Here is a 21275-nt window from a genome sequence, read left to right as displayed (position 1 = left end):
CCAGGTCCAGCATTTACAACAATATCTCCAGATTAAAAACAATATTTACCAAAGATGTTGTCTTTTCTGAAAACTACCAGTAACAAACCATAAGTGGCAGCATCAGTGAGGAAAATGTAAGTTGAAAGAGTTTTAAGAGGTATGTTGACAGACACATTCACAGACCAAGAGTCAGCCTTGTTAGATTAGTTAAATTTATGACAGAGCTTCAGTACAAAACATTAAACAAACATCATGACAATATATATGTGATCCTCATTGTCTATGTTATTCAGAAGATTATCTAAATGTCATTAAAGAATATCCCTTTCTCACCTTATTCCCTTAAATGCTCTATTACATTACCGACAAGCATTAACGGCTATATGAGGTAATGCACTGCGACTGAATGCGTGTAACACAAAGTCGTACAAGAGCTTTCACTAAGACTGTTGAATATGGATCACAAAAAGAAAAGAAAAAAAAAAAAACAGCAGGTAAAAGTGATAGTGGTCCCCTGAGCTGTGCAGTGTTATGACTGTGCTCAGTGCAGGGTGATGCACACATGCGGTGTGTATTCAAGTTCATGAGTGTGTGTATATGTGTGTGTGTGTGTGTGAAGCTCATTCCTGCTCACAGTCTGATGCACACAGCGCTCTGACTTGACTGAACCTTACGAGCAAAAGCAGCGTGATGTCTGACTGGACAGTCTGCCCTAAAAGTTTGTTTCCATTCCTTTTTTATTCTTTTCAGATAAGCAACGACAACAAACATTAACAGTGTGTAATGCATCATATTGATAAAATGGAACAATAAAGCCAGGTCTTTATTTCTGACTGATTTATTTTGATTTAAAGACTTTTTTTGTTCTGTATGATTTACATGAATAATTGTCTTGTGCCTACTGATTATACCTCAAAACTCCAAAGTGAAGTTTTGACAGCGACAAATATCAGAGCATGTGTGATACAAGTTTGACACTACAGCAAATCTGTAGAACATTTCAATAATACCTGCTTTACTTTGCCAATTTCCAAACTCACCGAGACCTGGAAATGACCTCATTCACCTTATTCTGAAAGAGGTGCGCTGCTTTGTTCCAAGATTTAACAGTAAACTTTGAAACTATATAAAATGACTTGCTTCGCTAAATGCAAAGCAATATGCTACACAAGGTGCCAGACTGATATCGTCTAATGTTAGCTCCACTCCAAGTTACAATCAGTTTGATTTTTACACATTAACCTCGAGGTTAACTGATGTGAAGTTCTATATTTTTATCATTTATATGTTTATTTTCTATAAAAATATAAGTCACAAGCGTAAGTAGAAAAATAAAAATTAGAAGACGTCCTGGACAGTCTTTGTCATGTCTTCATAAAATATACAAGTAAGAGTGGAGATCAGTGGTCGTCTTTGTCCCTTGTTCAAGTGTAAAAGCTTCCCTGTTGGTGAAAAGATGGATGTCTGTACAGTGTGTGTGTGTGTGTGTGTGTGTGTGTCGGTGCTGGCAGTGGTTGATCAGTGTTGGTCGAGGCACCTCTTCTCCAGAGCAGAGCTCAGCCTCTCTTTGCTACTGCTGCAGGACTTGAGAGCCTCACCGTTCCTGCAGATTCACACAGAAACATACAACATATAAGACTTTTGTAATATGCATCCTTCTAAAAAAAAACACAGGCCACAATTTCATTAACTTTAAAAAAGGGACAACACATTTTGTCACTAAGTTTGAATGAAAAACAAAACAAAACCCCAAAACAATCACATTGACTGTAAGCCAGATACTTGTGTAGATAAAAGAAAGAATTGTCCTACTTGGACAGGAAGGTGTGAAGCAGCGAGGCGTGGTGCTGGGGGAAGTAATCCTGCTGGACGGCGTGTTCCAAACACAACAGCTGACCTGGGATCAGCGACGCCTTTTTCGTCTTCCCCTCTCCCTGAAACACAGAACAGAAAAGTAAAAAACTAAATCAAGTGACACAGATTGAACTCATACTGTGAGACAGATAAATGTAAAACGGTGCAACATTGTGACAAATGTAAAAATTCTGCGAGGATTTTAAGCCACATGAAAAGAAAATGTGAATGAATGAATCAGCTGTTTTTTTCTTTTACTTCTTACAAGATAAGATGACAAACTGAACAAAAAAAAAAATGCAGTTCATAAGGTTTGACAGCAGGGGGACTCCAAAGGCACACACACACACACACCAGCATGGAAAATCCACAAACACTACTTTACAGAAACTGACTTCATGATTTGTGATCAAGCTTGCACAAAATAGCAAAAACAAACGAACAAAAAAAAAAAACTGGAACCACATATTTTCTGTGGAATCATATAGTGACAGTTCAGTCTCTAAAATCCTTCAGATACACATCAGATTCAGCAACTAGAACTCAAGCACAGAGTTTATCTGAGGAATCAAATGCAAACCCAATCTCTAAAATTAGGGAGCGTTTTCAGCTGCAGATTCAGCACCTTGGAGAGGGAACAGCATGTCAGTCTAATACAGATGAAGAGTGTGTTTCTGAGGTGTTTGTTAAAAAAAGCTCTTTGTGCCACTAGCATGGCAGTCAGGCCACCGATTTGGTCCAGACTGAAACATCTCAAATGCTGCAGTCAATGTAGTTGTTTTAGCCACTTCGATCTGTGGAGGATGTGTGTGGGGGAAGCTGTAACAGCACTGTACCTTAAGGAGCCCCATCCTGACCAGCAGCGTGGAGAGGAAGCAGTATGACGGGAGGGCTGAACCACAGAGGAGCTTCTTCAGCAACGCGTCTGTGTTACACAGTAATACAAGTCACTGAAATGATGCAGTATGGGTAACTCTCATACAAATGACATCACTGCAGAAAGATGAGATCCATCAACTTAAAACAAATATTTGAACCACTAAGAGAACACTTCATACAACACTCTTGTGCGGCCAAATCTGTATAATTACAGTTGTGTTGTTATTGTTTAGCTATTTAAAGAAAGGTGTCGCCTTCAGATACTGTGCGCCTGTATTATATTATTAAAATTACTGTAAAAATTAGAGCTTGGTCAATATAAGAAGAAGAAGGGGAAGTGAGACAGCAGTGTTTTATTCACCTGTAGTTTCCAGAACGGCTACCTTGGTCTCTGGTTCCTCGCTGTACAAAGAAGCGATATTCAGAAGCACATCAGCGGCTTTGTGTGGGTCAGATGCATCCACCTGGTGACAGAGGAGAAGAGTCTCAGCATATCTATTCACTGCAAACTCTGTTTGTACACCCGAACCAGCAGTTTAAACATCACAACGAACACAGACAACCTGCTGGGACACTTTATTTTCACTTTTTTTTCTTTTGAATTCCCACCTGTTGCTGCAGATCTGTCCTCATCTCTCCCAGCTGAAGAAGCTTCTCAGCAGACGGGCAGCTGAGGAAAGACATGACCTCTGCCTGAGGAACCACACAAAGCCAAAATGATTGAAACGCAAACATTTGAGGGTGATGTCAGTATGATGCTTAGTTCACAGTTTACCAACATGAAAGTTTAATATCTTTCTGATGTAAATGATTTTGTTAAACAGTTCATTTACAAGCTATCAATTTATGCACGATATTGCTTGTTAATAAACAAAATAGACCCAAAATCAAATGTCTGTCGCTCTGTGTCTGGTTGTTTGGTAAATACATGTAATGCAACATGTATTTTATGTGGTCTTACTGGGCTCTGAGGTTTAACAGGACTGTCTTCTTTTCTTGTCATGCCATTTTCCTTCACATATTCACTGTCCTCTTCATTATCTTCATCACAGTTGTCACTCGCATCATCATCATCGTTTTCTTCGTCATCTTCATCATCTTCGTCATCAGGTTCTCCTTCGTCATCACTAAAGTGAGGTCAAAGGAATCAAATTTTACCACTCAGTAAATGTTATTTTTTGTGTTCAATGAACTGCTTCAGGAAAGATGTTTTTGTTTACTTGATATTACACAAACACACACACGTGTTACCTGAGTGACGCCAGCATGTCTCCTTTGTCCATGTTGTCCATAGCTGCCCTCAAAGCCTCACAGCCCTCCTCTCCCAGACTATTACCTGTCAGAGTCACAGACAAGAGTCATTCTCAACCTTTACTCATTATTAAAAACTTCAAACAATATGGTTTTACAATAATCATATACTTGGGTTACTATACAGTATTTCAAATTTAACAGCTTTTCCAATATTTTCTTCATATTTAACACTTTTCCAAGAACATTCCATAACTTCTCATTACAATGGGAACCCTGCACGTAACTGCCTCTTCTCCAGTGATATTGAGAAAATCAGTGTGTGTACCGTTCAGATCCACTTTCTCCATGTGTGGTTTGTCCATGACAGCCCGAGCCACCACTAGCGCCGCCGCCTCAGTGATCTCACCAAATGACAGATTGAGCTCCTGAAGACGAGATACATGACAGAGTTGACGGAGCAGACACACACTGACACAGACGCCTGAACTTTGATGATTTGATGACTGACCTTCAGGATGGGCAATCCTTCTCTCAGGACTGCGGCGAGGGCGATAGCTCCCTCACAGCGGACCAGACAGTCGCCAAAGTTGATCACCTGGACGTTCCTCAGGTGCCTCAGAGCCTGCGTGGCCAGGACAGGAGTGAAAAAAGGGTTTGGCTCAAGCACACTGGCTATATTTACCTTGTTTGTAGGTGTTTTCTGAGAATAAACAGGCCTCACCTGTGCCATGGCCAGCGTTCCCCTCTTTGTGAAGGTGTTGTCATTGAAGTTGAGGACACGGAGCTCTGGGTTGTGTCGCATGGCTGAGGCTAACGCCATCACACCTGCGTAGTTGATTCCATTCTGGGGCATGTGGACCTCCTCCAGGCTGCCCATCAGCTTACATGAGAAAACGGAACAGCGTTTAAGGTTAAAGAAACTGTTATTAATAACTTGCTTCTATCAAGGCTGTTATGATTCTTACAAATGTGATTTTAAAACATGTGAACAAATTAAAATGGCCATAATACTTTGTACCTATGATGTAGGTATTAGTCACACTATATCAGCACACATAAAAACTGGATGGAGACACAGATGACGACTATTTCCTCAATTAATCAGTTATATAAAAAGTGAAAAATGGTGAAGAAAGAAACAAAAACAAAACACAAACAGTCCAAAATGAAAAGACATTCAATTCATGAATATATAAAACAGAGAAAATCAGGGGTCTGGAACTGGTTTGTGGCATGTTTTTCTTGTTTGCTTTGCTTGAGAAATGACTAACAATTAAATCAAAATAGTTTTGTTTATTTTCAGAAAATCGTTTCAGCTGTATTTGAAATGTTGCCTTGATTATCAGATGATGTAACAGTCAGTGTTTCATATGTTTTAATTTTTATGAAATTATTAATGACATGGGAAATGTTTGTGTTATGTGTCACTCAGCTGATAACAACTGTACTCACAACAATGACAGTGTTAACAAATATTAATAATGTAAAGCTGTAACGTCATCAGTTTTTGGCTGTCTAGTTATAGTCCATGCATTGTGTGTTTTTACCTGGAAGGCTTTGGCCAGGGCGCTGGCTCCTTCATTCTCCAGGCGGTTCCTCCCTGCGATAAACACTCTCAGTTTGAGTGGAGCTCCGAGGGCCGACGACTGTCTGTGGCACTCGATCAGAGCTTCAGCCAGGATCTACACAAACCATACAACACCGTCACTGTCATGCAAACATGTATGATACCTTTCCTCTGTGAAACATGTTTACAGCAGCTTACTCTTTATTTTTTTGTTTGTTGTGCACTGTCAAATAGCAGATTTCAGTACTTTTATCCCCAAACAGAGTAACGGTGATGAGTCAAAACACATGAAGGCATTCAGCATGGCTGCCTGAGAGCTTACCTTTCCTCCTCCGATCCCCATGCCACAATTGTTAAGCCTCAGCTCTCTCAGGGTGTGGCAGGACGGGCTCTTCAGCAGCTGCTCGATTCCCTTCACACCGTCTGGCCCGAAGGCGTTATCACTCAGGTCCAGCTCGGTCAGCCTGGCCCCTGCACTCATTAATCCATTGCCCAAGGACCTCTGATGAAAGCACAAAAAGAGGACATGTGGAGATTTTTTTTTTAAAAGCAGGAGACTATACATGCATCCATAAAAAACCTTTATTAAACCAGTGAAATTCTCACCAGGGCTGTTGGGATTTCAGAACGTAGCCTCCCGGTGAAAATGTCACTCCAATAGCATCTCTGAAAGACACAAAGAGTTGTTAACAGAATGTAAACAGTAAGGCAGTATCAATACTATGAGGCTGCATATTGAACAATAATGTCAACTTGTAAAAGTACTGTGAAAGTACTGACAGTTGGCATGATTAGTCAAATTCTAAGTTTTATTGACAAAAACATGAAGAGATTTTAGCTGTTCAGCAGTATAATAATCAGCCTACTCCTGACACAAAATGTTTATTATGTTGATATTGTTCTCCTTACATTGATTCAAAGTTCTCAAAGTCCCCTCCACTCAAATTTTTTATATACATCTTAAAACATGTCTGTAGGGGATCTTTAACAATTAAGAGCATCAGTGATGATGACAACTTCCCTGGTTTTAGGCTACTTGATAGATTAAAGCTGAAATTTGTGGTATGGCCCATGATGTTTACTTTTCAGGGACCTGAAACCATTAAGTGAGGAGTACCTGGAGCAGGTCTTTGCTCTCTAGAGCCTTGGCGATGGCTCGGGCTGCCTCCACTCCCACAGTGTTCCCCTCCAGGCGCAAAGCTCTCAGACTGTGGTACTGCTCGATCTCACGGACCAGCTCTTCCACTGTAAGAGCAGAGAGAGAGAGCAGGTTATCAGATCTGAAGAGGAAACACTTACAGGGACCACTCATGTGAAATCGACAGTGCACTGAAATCCATCTCTGCTGTTGCCAAGCATCTGACCTGACTCAGCATTGTCCAGCTTCAGTCCCAGGCCTTTGTAGCTCAACTCTCCATCCCCGACATGGGTCTTGGAAAGAGCATCAGCCAGCTGAGCAATGTCATCTGAAGCCATAACGACTCTATAGAGACATCCAGAAGTCAAATATTAGGGAGAAGAATCACATTCTTCAGCATACAAACCAGTAGAAGTGGCATTTAATTTAGCAGTTAATACCCAAAACTGACAAATGATGTTCTATGACACACTTTAAGCCGATAATTTACTTTATCAATACAAAAACTAATAACAATGACGTTAGCTATTAGCTTTACAGGTGCTAGTTGGTATTAACATACAGTAACAGTTAGCTCAATTAAAACTGGTGTGACTATATCAAAGTTAATTATCGTGTTTCCCAGCCTCCGACTCAGTCATAAAGTTGTCATTAGGACGACAGATAACTGTGAACAAGCATTGTGCCTCACCACAAAGAGTAATTTCCACGGAAATGAAGTGATAGCTTTGACACACACGCCGCTCCTTTTGCGCCGGTTGCTAAACCACGTGACGTCATACTGCCTGGTTTCTTCTTCATTGGTTCCGCTCACCTCATTTAGAATTCATCTACAGGTGTGCTAGCGCCGCCTGCTGGTTTCTCCGTCAACGCTCTTTATTGTATGCTATATATATATATTATCTTTTTTTTTGGTTTGTTCTGTTCTGTTTTTAATTCAGGCTACCTAACAAACCTTTCCATTCTTTACAATCCCCATGAACTAGCCTACTTAGCGTCATTATGTAAAGCTAGGGGCATCGATGCTTTGCTAAACGTGTCATCAAAATAAAATACATGGTTTGAAAGTTTACATTCGCCTAAATTTGCGCCGACGTTACGCCAAAGCGGGAAAAATGCAACACGCTGGACAGGTAACACGTTTCTAGTAGAAGGGAGATTTTAGAAAACACCAGGAAGGTATTTGGTGCAAGTTGTTGTCCTCACTCTGCATGACTGTCACTGAAGTGCCAGTAAAGTTGTTCGAGGAACTTTGACTGCTTTTGCAAGGTTAGGGTCGCTATTTAAAGAAGCATTTGCCTGTGTGTTTGGTTTCCCTACTGTAAAGATGTGGCAGGTGTTTAGGAGGTTCATCTGGACGCCCACTTGTAAGGATGGAGACAGAGAGGAGCCACTCCTGCAGGTGAGCGGAGAAGATGACCTAAAGAAGACTGAAACACAGCTCAAACCTCCTGCAGCCAGAGACACACCTGCACCTGAGAAAGGCTTGATTACTAACTGGCCAAAGCAGGTGACTATCCCATGCCTTTGGGGGCCCTAAAAGCTCTATATTTTCTCTGTGTTAATTGGTTTCCAATTATTGAATTGATTGTAAATTTGTTTGAGAACATTCATCACTTAAGCACAATATCAACTGGAATGATAAAGGCCATAATACAGTCTTGCATTATTACCTGTCATGTTTTATTGTCTTGTTGAGGGGCCCAGTTTCAGAATTAACATGGTGTATATTCCCAAACACATCGTGCAATCTCACATTCACAATAGCGGTAAATTGTTGTTTCTAATGTCAATAATGAATACAAATCAGGTGAAAATTTCAGTTATTGATTTCAATAGCTTTGATATAGCCTCTGAATGGATAAGTGCTGGTCCAGTGTAACAGGACACAGTGTGCCGCACATGTGTTTAATGTTGTTTTTAGTCTCTAAATAAATCCAATACAGATATATTTAATTATAAAGTAAGAACTTTTGCTGATTACCAAGATTGTGAAGGGTAAACCACATAATTACAAACAGGCTACAAATAATTTTTGCCCATTTACTCGAGTACTTTACTTATGTACAATTTGGAGTACAGCTTGGACCTAGACATGAAGTAATTTTATACTGTGGTATTATAAGATAAGATAAGACTATGATCCCAGGGGGGAATTTCACATGTTACAGCAATACAGGAAACAAGCTAATAGATAAGAACTAAGAGGAATAAACACACCAAAATAAAAGTCAAGCAACTGGAATTTAACCTATATACATTATTATCATTATACACATTACAAGTGTGTGAAGTGTGCTGTAATATTTAATAGGCTACTGTGCTTTTTCCATAACTGAAAAATAAAAAGTCATGCAAATGGAATTCAATCTATGTACATTATCAACATTATACACATTACAATACTTAGGCTAAATGACCAAGAGAAGGATTTAATCCTTTTTCCACAACTACAGAATAAAGCTAAATTGGCACATGCAACATGTCAAGTGAAATACAGCTCTGCCAAATCAATGCATAGCGCAGTTTTTGCAGGTTTTGCTGTCCTCTGGTGGTGGAGCTTCTCCTGGATACTTGTTGCGATACTGCACTGTTCAAAACAGCCAGCATCGTGCTCCGTCCACACGTCAATGACAGCAACACTACATTTACAAATATGCGCCTGGATATTGATTGATACTTGGCTGGCTTGTTTTTTCCTATCAATATCGCCATCGCGCTGTGAAGCTGTGTCTGACCTGAAAAAGCGTAATAACTGAACTGTGGGTGAGTCGCTCTGCTAACTGGGGGCTTCACTAGTGAATTAAATAGTGAACCAGCTAACTTATCTAGTAGCTAGTTAATACTGTGTGTGTGTGTGTGTGTGCAGTGTCTGTCAGCTCAACAGCCATTCTTTGTAAACTGTAAACTCTACATGTTCATAAGATAATCTAACTTTATTCATTTCTATGTAGTGAAGCTAAATTTCAGTGATTAGCCTTTAGCCTGAGTAAGAAGTAGTAGGTTAGCGTTAGCTGGCTAATCCTGACCACCGGTAAGTAAAATCAGGTAGTGTTAACTAACGTTACACTAAGGTCAGTGACTGTTAGCAGCTTATCGGATGCAAATTGTTTATTTTAGTTACATGCATTGTAGTGGATGTAACGTTTAGTTGTAACGTTAATTGTCGATCTTTTTCAGCCTGCTTAGCATATGCTACCGTTAGCTATCATTTCCCCAACATTGTTGTGGCTAACGTTTTGAACTTGTGTGAACCGTTCAGATGTCCCCTCTCCAAAACCCCCCCACAGATTATGCGTCAAATATGTCTTTAGTGTCCAGCGTCACTTTCAGATTAACATAATGCTAACGTAGCTGAGGCTAACTAGCAGCCAGCCTCACCGTTAGCTGACCCCGCTGTTTTGTTTAAGCAAGTCCGATGATTGCTCAGCGTGTTTCAATGGCAGGCCTTTGCTTGTCACTGCAAACAGTTAGCAGTGTTTGCAAACATTTTTAATAACTACGAGCTATAATCTTATCCATAAGGATACTAACGATACAGGTGTGTATTGTTACCGTAGCTGTCAAAGTTGTTAATGCTGTTTGTGCAATAAGTTTGAGTTTTAAGCTGCTGCGAGTAGAACTGCAACATCAGTCCATTTATCGATTAGTTGCTAATTATTAAATGAATCGCCAACTACTATGATAATAAGTTAATCGTTTTGAGTGTTTTTTTAAAGAAAAAAGTCAAAGTTCTCTGATTTAAGCTTCTCAAATGTGAATATGTTCTGGTTTCTTTAGTCTTCTATGATAGTAAACTGAAACTGGAGCGAACATTTGAAGATGTCACCTTGTGCTTTGTGAAACAATGATCAACATTTTTCACAATTTTTTGACAATTCAAAAGCCAAACAACTAATCGATTAATTGAGAAAATAATCAACAGATTAACTGATAATGAAAACAATGGTTAGTTGCAGCCCTAGTTGCGAGTCTCAACCTTGTCTTCACCCTCAGGCAATGGATCCTGAACGACAGAAGCGAAGAGAAGAGATTCAGAAAGCAATGAGTTTTATCCAGTAAGTAAATTAATAATATTTAATTTTTAATGTCTCCTTTATGCCTATCACTGCGACTAAAGTGCACACTTCTACTACATGGACAACACTGACAGCCTCCCTATTTTCTCACCATAGGTCCTCGTTACCTTTCCCAGAGCCAGAGAGTTATGAGGTTTGAAACGACCCTTTTCTACTTTTTTTTTTTTGTTTACAATTGTGGATTTAATATAGTGCACCTACTATATACACGTGTGCTTCAGTGCAGCCATCCTCACACACATACACATCCTCACGTTATTTCTTAGACCTTGACATTGTCATTTATCTTGTGCTCAATCTTTTTCTAATTCCTGTCTTCTCCTCTTGGCCTTTCTCATCCTCTCATATTTCCTCCCTGTTTTTTTTTTTTTTTTTTTTCACATTGCCCTTTACCTCCCTCTCTCAACCCTCTCATCATTCAATCTTTTATCTCTCTTTGCCCTCTCTCTGCACGCTCCCTTCAGGCGTTTCTGACTCAGTTGGTGTGTCACTTGCTGGATGAGGGCAATTCTTGCTACCGAGATGGGGACTGGCGTCAGGCCACCCAGCAGTATGGGGAGGGTATCAGTGTCGCCCGCTACGCCCAGGCTGAGGCCCTCGTCATCCCCCAAGAGCTGCTTGAGAGCCTGTATGTCAACAGGGCGGCTGCCTACTACCAGACGGTGAGTGAGAAGGGGTTGTGTCACTTGCAGATGTTTATGTGGACACGTAGAAAACACAGTAGGGAGTGGATGTCTGTTCCACTTTTAAAAGGACAAAAACTGTTTGTTTGGTCAAAAACTGTTTTTAAAATGATGTCAGACGACACATGTGGTGACTTAGTAATTATTACACTACTTTTGCACGCCACCACTCGTAGGATCTTGTTCCATTTAATTTATAAATGACACTCAACCTTTGATTCCTAATTTTCACATTCTGTCTGTTTTTTTCCTAACTCTATTTTTTCCTGTCTCAGAGGGAGTATGAGCGCGGTGTTCAGGACTGTGACAGTGCACTGTGCGTGTCAGAAGGTAGTCGCAGGGCTTTGTACCGCAAAGCGCTCTGTCTGAGGGAGCTGGGACGACTCAGAGAGGCTTACGAGTGTGGAACCAAATGTCTCCTCACAGCACCACACGTATGTCATCAACACTTAAAATATTGATGCCAAAGACATTTTGACAGATAATAAAGAATGTAAAACATCGCCATTAAAATTAAATTTTTAGTGCAAGCAGAAATCTGATAAATAAGATATTCAGTTCTAGTTTCAGTAGAAGTAGTGGTAAACGGCGCCCCTTGTTTTCTTTTTTGTTCTTCCAGGACAGGCAGGTGAGCGACCTGGCCCAGGATCTGGCCAATAAACTGGGCCTCAAGGGCCGTAAAGCTTACGTCAGCCCTCAGACAGAGTCCACGGCGACAGAAGGGGACAGTCATGGGGAGACTTCCCCACCTACAGGAGAGGTGGGTGCTGCTGTCACATTGTAGAGTTAGTGAGTGTTCAGACTGAAAACTGCCGTATGTTTAAAAAAAAAGAGAAAATGCAAAGGGTCGTGTAAAAGAGGAGAGAGGTGGGAGTGTGTTGCTTAAAGGGCTGAAGTCGGCCTGAATATAACCTTACATATTATTGATGTGCTAACTGAATTAGAATCTGCTATTTTCTTTGTCTTTTCTTTAGCTGTCCTCCAATGGGCTGGAATCTCTACGTGACATTGGACCAGGTACGGCAAACTGGCAAACCATAAACACATCCGCTCCCTCCCAGACTCCCATCCGGTTCCCACATTCATCCCCTCATCTCCGTTTCTGTTTTCCTCCTCCTCCTCAGCGGACCTTTCCAGCGCACAGTGCATCCCTGCGCCTTTGGCCACGCCCATCCCCGTCAGCGACGACCCCGCGACCTCAGTGGTGACACCATGCACCGACCTGTCGGAGAGCCCCAGCAGCCAGGCCCTGCCTCCTATGCCGTACTCTGTCCCTGTGTCGGAACACATGGACGAATGCAGCAGCAGCGTCATCAAGGACGAGCTGGACAGCCTGCTGGAATGCATCCCCAAGAAAGTCAGTGAGGTGACTGAGGGGCAGAATCAACCAATCATGCACCATTGTAGGGCCATGGCTGTATATTTTCTGTTTAGTATGTGTTAGATGGAAGGCAGAGTGAGGGTTCTGGTGGGATTTGATTGTCAGCCAGCAGGGTTATATTTGCATTTTTAGTCGGGGTGAGTGAAGTAATCCTCGTCTCTGTCTTGTCTCCTGGTCCAGAATCCAGTCCAGGGTGCTATCCCCACCAACCTTCCCAACACAGCAGTGGGTCTGCGGCCTCCTTACTCCCCCAGCCTTCCCGCCCCGTCACCCCAGCTTCCCCCTGCCTTCTTCAGCTCCACCATCAGTGACATGCCTCCTCTGGAGCCTTACTCGCCGCTGGTCCAGCGGGACCAGGGCTCCACCCAGGCGCAGGACGCACTGGGAGGATTCTCCACTGGGGCCACGGATGGAGAAGGGAAGGCGGGAGTCATCGCTGGCGGGCTGGACTCCTTGTCTGAGTACACTCTCCCTGGTGAGCTAAAGACAAGAAACATTGTGTTTTATCTCATTCAAGGATAACAATCTTTGATATTTTTTTTTTAGTGTTGCAGTGCAGTAACTTGTCATAGCACGTTGGTTGCACCAGATGAGAGAGAGATAATTTTGCACATTTTAAACTTCAATAACCAGAAATCCTGTAAAGTGTTAGTAGATACACATGGATTCATATATGTATTTAAGGTTGTCTAGTGCAACTGTGAAGACACTATGCCTTTCAGCTATATGAATCTTACTGTTGTTTACTCATAAAACATGGTGTTACATGAATTTGAGCGAGTGTTTTTATCTTGATAAGTGTGTCAGCTAAAGCTTAAAAGAAACGACATGCAGTAATACAGCAGTAACAAGAGCAGTATTAGTTTCAGCGTCTTAGCCTTCTCTTGCGTAGCTGCCAGAGCACAGCTCTTAGGGAGTTGGCTTTAACCTGAGACGTGCATCAGCAGCAGCAGCAGGCAGTGTGAGTCAGCACCCTTCAAATACGGTGTCTGACATCAGTGTCCTTGTGTCTGTGGTCTTCAGGGGGACGAGTGTGTCACAGCTTCATCCCTGGAATGCGCAACCACAGTGCCGCACATGCAGTGAGTAACAAACACACATTACTTACATTCTTTGCGTCATCTCTCTTTTTTTTTTCTTCAGATTTTAAATTGTGCTGTTAATGGTACTGCTCCATTATTTAACAGCCTTTTCTGACTATGCAGCTATGTTGCCCTTTATGTTTTATATCACATCTCCTCCTCATCTTCTTCTGCAGAATGGTCCAGCAGGAACCAACCTGTCTCTGCTCTCCAGGAATCCTCTAGCAGCCACGCATGAGTTTCGGCAGGCCTGTCACGCCTGTTACAGCCGAATAGGTTGGTTCAAGTGGCCGACATTTGAGTGTCTTTCTCTTTTTTTCTCCAAATGTTCACAGTAGGATGTTGCAGCATTGCCCTCTCTTTTAGCTCACCAACTGTTTGTTATGTGTGAAATAGTCAAGCATTGTTTTTAAGGAGTGTTAAGTCATTAAAGACATACCGCCTCAAACACTAACCACTAGGACAGAATGCATCTCATCTCACAAAAATCCTAAAGATTTGTAGTTATTGCTCTTTTTTTTTTTTGGTGTAATTTCACCTACTTCTTTCTCCTCTTGCTCACAGGACCGCGAGTGATGGACTACAAATATCAGCCAGAGGCAGCTCATCGATGCAAGAGGGATGTCCTGCTCTGTCGCCTCAAAAACATAGATGACCCCACCTGGAAGAGGATCCGGCCCCGGCCCGCACGGAACAACTTCCTGGGGGCGTTTGTACTCTGTAAAGGTACGTTTACATTCTGAATTAAACACTTGACTGTATATTCTAGGTGGGGAAAATCAAGTTCGAAAACAGCAGCGTGTCCATGTTTTCCTTTTAACATTCTCACTCTCTCCCCTCTCCGTGTCCCACAGAGGTGCAGGAGCGTCAGGAGTGTCAGTACGGGGAGAACTGTACGTTTGCTTACTGCCAGGAGGAGATTGACGTGTGGACCCAGGAGAGGAAGGGAGCGCTGAGCCGAGAGCTGCTGTTCGATCCGCTGGGCAGCACAGAGAGACGGGCGCTTAGCGTCACCAGACTGCTGCAGCTCCACATGGGCATGTTCATGTTCCTCTGTGAGGTGAGATCACAGCCTGTGAAGCAATCCTGTTCTTTTTTTTTTTTTTTTGCTCTCTCTGGATTTACTTTTCTGGAGTGCTGGAACAAGACCGTGACTTATCAGTGTCTTTTTTCCTCTTTCTACAGGAATGTTTTGACAGTAAGCCTCGCATCATCAGCAAACGCAGCAAAGAAAACTTAGCAGTCTGTTCAAACCTCACAGCTCGACACCCGTTCGACGATAACAAGTGAGTGTATTTTTTAAAATCTTGCTCAAATACAACGCCCTCAAATTTTGTTACGCTAAGCTTATCAAAAGCGTGATAAAGACACTCATAATTTCATTTAGTCTTATTGTCCGTCTGCAGAATTTGACAGATGAAAACGTATCATTATGTACCTCTGCTCACTCCAGGTGCCTGGTGCACGTAGTGAGGTCAGCCAATGTGCGCTACAGTAAGGTGCGTCCCCTGCACCCCCTCTGCCAGTTTGACGTGTGCCGCCACGAGGTTCGCTACGGCTGCCAGCGCGAGGACAGCTGCTCCTTCGCACACTCCGTCATAGAGCTGAAATGCTGGGTCCTGCAGCAGGACACCGGTGGGTAAAAAACACACACGTTACATCTTTAGTTGATTTAAAAATGTCTCCATCTGTCAGTCGTATGAATAAACCTTTATCTGGGATCCAGGTTGGGAAGATTATATTCTGCTCTTAACTGAGGCTTCACATGTGATCAAATGTAATCCAGTACAGTGTTGCTTTCTGTGATGGATAATAGAGTTCTGGCATACAAACATTTAGAATATATGTGGTATTTTTAAGATGTTGATGTGCAAAAGGTGCTTTTGGGATTAAGATCATAATCAATACTTGTCAAATAACTGATGAATCACTTAAGGTACTTTCCCTAATGTTTCCTACAGGAATCACTCATGAAGAGATGGTGCAGGAGTCCAAGAGACACTGGCAGAGGCTGGAGCAGAACGCACAAAAGCAGCAGAAGGTGAGGCAGGAGAGTTGGATATTTCACACTTTCCCCCCCCACTGATTAACCGTGGCCACTTCCCCCCCTGAACTGCAGTTGACCCCTGACTCCGTTAGCCTGCGAAGGACAGCACCATACCTCCTCAGCCAGTTTTTCTCACCTCGCATCAAAGAAGTTCACTTGTAGAGCATAAAGAGAAGCAGTGAGAGCTTCTAGCAATGACGAGGACATGATCCTTCATGGCCTTCCCACCTGCAAACACAGCGTGTTTATTATAATGTACATTGAAGCCACAAGGTCCTCTGGGGATTGAACTGTGAATGTTTTAAGTGGCAAAATGTGCAAAGCAAATTAGATTTGCATTATCAATGTTAACTGTTCTCTCTTTTTTTTTTTTTTTTTTTTCAGCCCATCCATATCTCCCATCCGAGCAGCAGCGTACCTGCAGGAGGAGTAGGGGGAATGGGTGGCGGGGGCGGAGGAGGAGGGGGAGATGGTATCGGCGGGGGAGGGGTCAGCCCGGTGGGAGGGCTGGGGGTGGGAGGGTTAGGAGCGGGGGTGGGAAGGGGACGCCCCCTCAACCTGAAAATGAAGTTTGTGTGCGGCCAGTGCTGGAGAGAAGGGCAGGTCAACGAGCCCGACAAGAACCTCAAGTACTGCACCGCCAAAGCACGACACAGGTGAGGCAGGACTCGCACACGCACGGCCGTTTGCGTTTTTTCCCATGAGTCAAAGCGATTTATGGCTGACTGTCTACATTGCAGTTTACATGTCACTGACTTTGATTTGTGCGTTTAGGACGTGTAAATCATTTTAACTCTGGGTTGGTGTAGTAGCGACAGAGTTGTGTGCCAAACTACAAAATAAAACTCTCGATTGTTGTTCAGTTATCGCTGCTGTTTGTTTCCTTCGTTTGAATTCATGTTGGCTCTCCGCTTCCTCAGCTGGACGAAGGAGCGTCGAGTCTTGTTGGTGAAATCATTCGAGAAAAAGAAGTGGGTTGTCGTTCGGCCTCTGCCTTTCTCCCGCACCTATCCACAGCAATATGACGTGAGTTCCTCCCCCTTTTTTTTTTTTCCTGCAGTCCTCAGACACATTTTTCTCTCCCCTCTTTCTGCCCCTCGGCCAATTGTTCTGCCCCTCGACCTCTCTCTCACATGTCGAATCCAACCTCTCTCACATGCTGAATACATCTGACTCTGGTTTTGCCCTGAGGGACAGGTGTCGTAGTAAACGTCCTAACCCCTGCAGTTCTGTCTTCTTCTGTGGTTATATGTGTGTCTATGACCGTGTTGTCACGTTGCTTTCAATCCCAAGAGATTTTTTTTTTGAAGGTTGGTCATTTAAAATAAGTATTAATTAACACAGTCCTCCAGTAACTGTAGGATTACCTCATTCTAGTCATAATTTTAAGGCAAATTTTCATCTAACTCTCACTGTTTACCATAGCAGTTGAGACAGTAGTTCTCCATTGACATTAACAACAACAAAATGACATTTTCACAAAAGAAAGGTGTAAGTTAGTTCATCAGAGCAGAAACATTATCAGTATCACTCTTGAACCCTTCACTCTTAACACCTGTGTGTCTCCTAGATGTGTGTGCATGTGATGAAGCAGAAGAAGTGCCACTATATTGGAAACTGCTCATTCGCCCACAGTCTGGAGGAGAGGGACGTGTGGACGTACATGAAGAACAACAGCCGTAAGCTCCTGTCTGCAGACATACAAACCGCTGCATTTTTTTTTTCAGATCATTTAGAGATTCAAAGTATGAATGACGCTCAGAGTTGTGTATAAAGTGCAAGAGTGATTTATGATCTATTTGATCACTGTGTCGCCGAGCTTTTGTTATCTGACAAGTACAAACTGAGAGACGGTTTCTGTTTATACTGAACATGAATGATGTTCAGTATCAGGAGATGTTTTATTAAATTGACTAGTACCTGCTATACCAAGTCATGCATTCCTAAACTTTTGTTAATTGTAATAAATTGCACTTCATTAAAACTTTGTAGATTCACGTACTGGATTTGAAAATAATATCAAAATACTAATAGTAATTAACACATAGATCTATGTATTGGTTGGCTTTTTTGTAGTTTTAAAATAGTAATTTATGATTTCTAATCTATATATATCTAAAATGACACATTTGCTATGATTTGTTTTATTTATCCAGGCCTGTTTTTCCGTTTTTAATCATATCTTCTGATCTGTTTGCTCACCATTACAATCTAGACAAAAGCCCGATACTCACATTGATGTTTAGGGCGAAGTGCCAACTCCACTCCACTCACACTGATTGTCTGATTGTTGTCGTTCAAGATAACACACCCGCATTCAAGGTCACTCAGCTTTTTTTTTTTTTTTTTTTTCCTTCCTTACCTCGCTCCTCTGCAGTGAGAGACATGCAACAGATGTACGAACTGTGGCTGCAGCTCACCAATCAGAGTAGACGCACAGACAGCTCCGTCGTGACCCCGCCCCCGGAGGACAAGCAGGTCACCATAACAGCAGATTACACAGAGAGCATGGTGAGTGAGATCAAACCTGCCTGCACCTTTCAGCGGTATCAGAATATGTCGCATTTGTCTTCTCCAGAGACGCCTCAGACAATTATGAGGAAGAAACGGATTAATACGTGTTTTTTCAATCATACTACTATGTGAAGGTGTTGTATTCAACTGAGTAAAGATTTGAACTGTGTCGATTGTTCCAGGGAGGCCGGCGGTTGTCAGACGGGGACGACCTCTGAGTGTTGCTGCGTTGACTAGAGGCAGCGGATCGGTGCTGAGCTGCAGACAGAGAGACAGGCCTGCCACACCAGCTACAACTCAACAGTCTGTCATCTTGCCAGTCTGACCTCCTCTAGCATCTAGCCAGCAGCGTGAGAGCAGATGACGAACAGTCAAACCCCCCTCCCCCCCTCCCCTCCATAATCACACACAGGCATACAAACACATTAACACAGCATATAATACACAGATAATAGGCACAGATTAACACGAAGAGAAAAGCTTTGTTAGTGAAAATACCGGACTTGGCTTCAGCATTTTGTTTTATATCATCACGCAGTTACACACAGCATCTTTAGGTTCCCCTCCAGCAGATCACACTGCAGGAATTCCACATACAACTAGTTTTGCTCTGACTAAAATAATCAATTAGCGTTCCCTAGTGCTATTGAGACTGAGCATCTGTGTCCACCAGGTACCTCCTTTTCTTTTTCTTTTTCCTTTTTTTTTTTTTTTTTTTTGTTTTTGAAATCCTTGCAGCACTGAAATGATTCTCGGATGGGCGCGCTGGTCGCGGTTCTTAAATTTTGCTTGGCATTAATTCAAAGCTCGCTCGAAGCAACGGCGCTCTCACGCTTAAAGTTGATATTTCAACTTTCAGAGTGCCAAAAAAAATGCCAAGCTCTCAGTGCTGCTGGTGGCAATTGAGGCTGAAGGAACTATGAATTATGGTTCACAGAGGCTCTTGGTGGACGCTCCTCATTAAGCTACAAAATAACCAAATCCTAATCTCCCTCCTGTTGTGGAAATACAGCGAGAGGGTCAAAATAATTTTCTGGAGATAATTTTTTTTTTTTTTCTTCAATGGGAGTTGTGCTTCCTTGTTATATTGTCTGCCATATTGGTAGAATGCTATGAATGTAACGCCTGCATGGGCCTTTAAAACGAGGAAATCGGTCATTTAAGAACAATGCTGTGGTTGTGGAATGTATGTAATTATACTTACATGCCCAGAACCAAACTTGTGTAACATTACGGTTTTACCCCGCCCCCCCCCCCCCCCCCCCACCACCACCACCTTTATTGGTAGAAAAAAAAAAAGCCCTCGATAGCTGGTGCTGTAATCATACCAACCGTTCCTGTATGGGACGAGCACAGACACGTACACACTCTCACATGTTAACCTTTTAGTCACTGTCAGCCGGTGTCCCGGTGAATCAAAGCAGGCTTCAGCGTCGGCTCCTCTCAGGTTCGCTAAAAGAGGAGTCAATCGACAATTTGGCAACAAAAAAATCGCAACTAAACGTTTGTGGCTAAAGTTCAGAAAGCTACTAGCTTGAAGCAGTTGCCAAAGTGACAAAGGGGCTATTCACCATCACATACTTTACACTGAGCTGGTAAGCAGCTGACAGAGATGTGAAGCTGGTGTAGGAGGGCTACAAAAGAAGTAACTGCAGCACACATATTGAGTCCTGGCTAGAGCTGCTCTCAGCAATAGATCAGATCAGACCGCAGATGCCCATTAAGAAATGATGACCTCACTTGGACTGAAGCACAGTGAAAATACTGCAGAAGACTTAAGTTGTGTAAAAAAAAAAAGAAAAAAAAAAAGGAAGGAGCTTTGTAATAATTTAAAAAAGATGCTCACATGAATGATAATTTAAAGACTGAAAAGCTTAAGGATAAAATGATGAATGAAAAGATTGAAGATGATGAAGAATATATTTTTCTGTAGGTGATGGTTAGAATATTTAAGATTATTTGAAAGTAAGGGCAAGTTGACACGTCTTCAGTCGAACTGGGGGAGGTCATTATTTCACTTAAAACCAATCATGCTCCCACAGCCTTCAAATGGAAACCTGTGTTCCTCATATGCACCCAAATGTCATGTTCCTGATAGCTAACGGTAGGCCCTAAAGAAACATTTTCATAATGGGGAAACCTGCTAGCTTGAGACCGGGAAACAATTCGCACCACATTTTGTGCCTATAAACAACACATCAACATGTGACACGAACACACATGCAAAAACATGCAGAGAGAGAGAGAGAGAGAGAGAAAGAGAGAGAGAGAGAGAGGCAGGATATCTGTGGCCATCTTATTCTAGCCTTTAATGTGGACGGAGACACGATGGAGGTATGTCTATATTCAGATACATATACACACATATTATACATATTTACGAATAATGGTATACTACTAATAATAATTGATAACTTAGCGGTTAAGCTTAATAAATACATAACCTGAAAAACCTGTATTGATTACATAGAACTTCTTGTTATTGAGGTATTGCTATATGACATGTATCGCTGAACTAGATGACTATAGTGATTTTTATTTTTTTCTTAATGATTCTTTTGTAATTTTTCCTTCTGTGTGGGTTGTTCCAGGCAGGGTTAGCATGAAGGGGTTGCAGCAGAGCTCGATCTGAGTTTCACGCCCAACGTGTCGAAACGGAACACAGAAGGCGCCAAAAATCGAGCGAGAATAAGGGAAATTTTTACCGCTCAGCAAGGTGTAGATCAAAATTTCGAAAGAAGCTGCACTTTATATTTAAAATATCAGTCGATGTTTGTGTCCCATCGGCTTAGTGCATAAAATCTATAACGTTACA

The 21275-nt window shown here is 42.2% G+C and overlaps 2 protein-coding genes across 7 annotated transcripts; one reads left to right on the top strand and one right to left on the bottom strand.

The window, feature by feature from the left end:
• Positions 1-171: 171 nt before the first annotated feature.
• Positions 172-8128, bottom strand: rangap1b (Ran GTPase activating protein 1b). Of its 3 annotated transcripts, XM_042398319.1 has the most exons (17): positions 7366-7475; positions 6901-7019; positions 6654-6781; positions 6143-6202; positions 5859-6038; positions 5517-5651; positions 4691-4849; positions 4478-4591; positions 4295-4394; positions 3967-4051; positions 3677-3842; positions 3325-3408; positions 3077-3179; positions 2673-2761; positions 1795-1916; positions 1455-1585; positions 172-598 (listed from the first exon to the last, which is right to left on the bottom strand). In XM_042398319.1, exons 2-16 carry the CDS (start codon positions 7010-7012, stop codon positions 1501-1503), a joined length of 1722 nt encoding a protein of 573 aa, XP_042254253.1. In that variant the 5' UTR covers positions 7013-7019; positions 7366-7475; the 3' UTR covers positions 172-598; positions 1455-1500. The 3 variants fall into 3 exon arrangements, with proteins under 3 accessions (XP_042254253.1, XP_042254254.1, XP_042254252.1); XM_042398320.1 differs by lacking the exon at positions 7366-7475 and adding an exon at positions 8040-8128 and having other exon boundaries at positions 172-1585; XM_042398318.1 differs by having other exon boundaries at positions 172-1585.
• Positions 8104-19720, top strand: zc3h7bb (zinc finger CCCH-type containing 7Bb). 4 transcript variants are annotated; one of them, XM_042398313.1, is made up of 21 exons: positions 8104-8184; positions 10671-10732; positions 10850-10886; positions 11218-11415; positions 11712-11870; positions 12056-12196; positions 12411-12453; positions 12561-12802; positions 12998-13292; positions 13841-13899; positions 14076-14175; positions 14464-14625; positions 14754-14959; positions 15085-15185; positions 15353-15534; positions 15861-15940; positions 16331-16602; positions 16867-16972; positions 17517-17625; positions 18324-18457; positions 18643-19720. In XM_042398313.1, the coding sequence occupies exons 2-21, from the start codon at positions 10674-10676 to the stop codon at positions 18676-18678; spliced, it is 2721 nt and encodes a 906-aa protein (XP_042254247.1). In that variant the 5' UTR covers positions 8104-8184; positions 10671-10673; the 3' UTR covers positions 18679-19720. The 4 variants fall into 4 exon arrangements, with proteins under 4 accessions (XP_042254247.1, XP_042254244.1, XP_042254246.1 ...); XM_042398310.1 differs by lacking the exon at positions 8104-8184 and adding an exon at positions 9203-9440; XM_042398312.1 differs by lacking the exon at positions 8104-8184 and adding an exon at positions 9529-9708.
• The last annotated feature ends 1555 nt before the right edge of the window (positions 19721-21275 follow it).

Source organism: Thunnus maccoyii, chromosome 20, assembly GCF_910596095.1.
Source record: "Thunnus maccoyii chromosome 20, fThuMac1.1, whole genome shotgun sequence".
Classification (NCBI taxonomy): domain Eukaryota; kingdom Metazoa; phylum Chordata; class Actinopteri; order Scombriformes; family Scombridae; genus Thunnus; species Thunnus maccoyii.
The sequence above is the reverse complement of the archived record's forward strand: the minus strand, read 5'-3'. Positions and strand labels throughout refer to the sequence as shown.

What these genes read in the sequence shown, in the direction of transcription:
- rangap1b (XM_042398320.1), bottom strand. Translation starts at nt 7,012, where the DNA reads ATGGCTTCAGATGACATTGCTCAGCTGGCTGATGCTCTTTCCAAGACC. An exon ending in GCTGGACAATGCTGAGTCAG is followed by an intron (nt 6,782 to 6,900) that starts GTCAGATGCTTG and finishes CTGCTCTTACAG; the next exon opens with TGGAAGAGCTGGTCCGTGAG. An exon ending in CTGTTAAACCTCAGAGCCCA is followed by an intron (nt 3,409 to 3,676) that starts GTAAGACCACAT and finishes GTGGTTCCTCAG; the next exon opens with GCAGAGGTCATGTCTTTCCT.
- zc3h7bb (XM_042398313.1), top strand. Translation starts at nt 10,674, where the DNA reads ATGGATCCTGAACGACAGAAGCGAAGAGAAGAGATTCAGAAAGCAATG. An exon ending in GTCTGAGTACACTCTCCCTG is followed by an intron (nt 13,293 to 13,840) that starts GTGAGCTAAAGA and finishes TGTGGTCTTCAG; the next exon opens with GGGGACGAGTGTGTCACAGC. An exon ending in CGCCTGTTACAGCCGAATAG is followed by an intron (nt 14,176 to 14,463) that starts GTTGGTTCAAGT and finishes TCTTGCTCACAG; the next exon opens with GACCGCGAGTGATGGACTAC.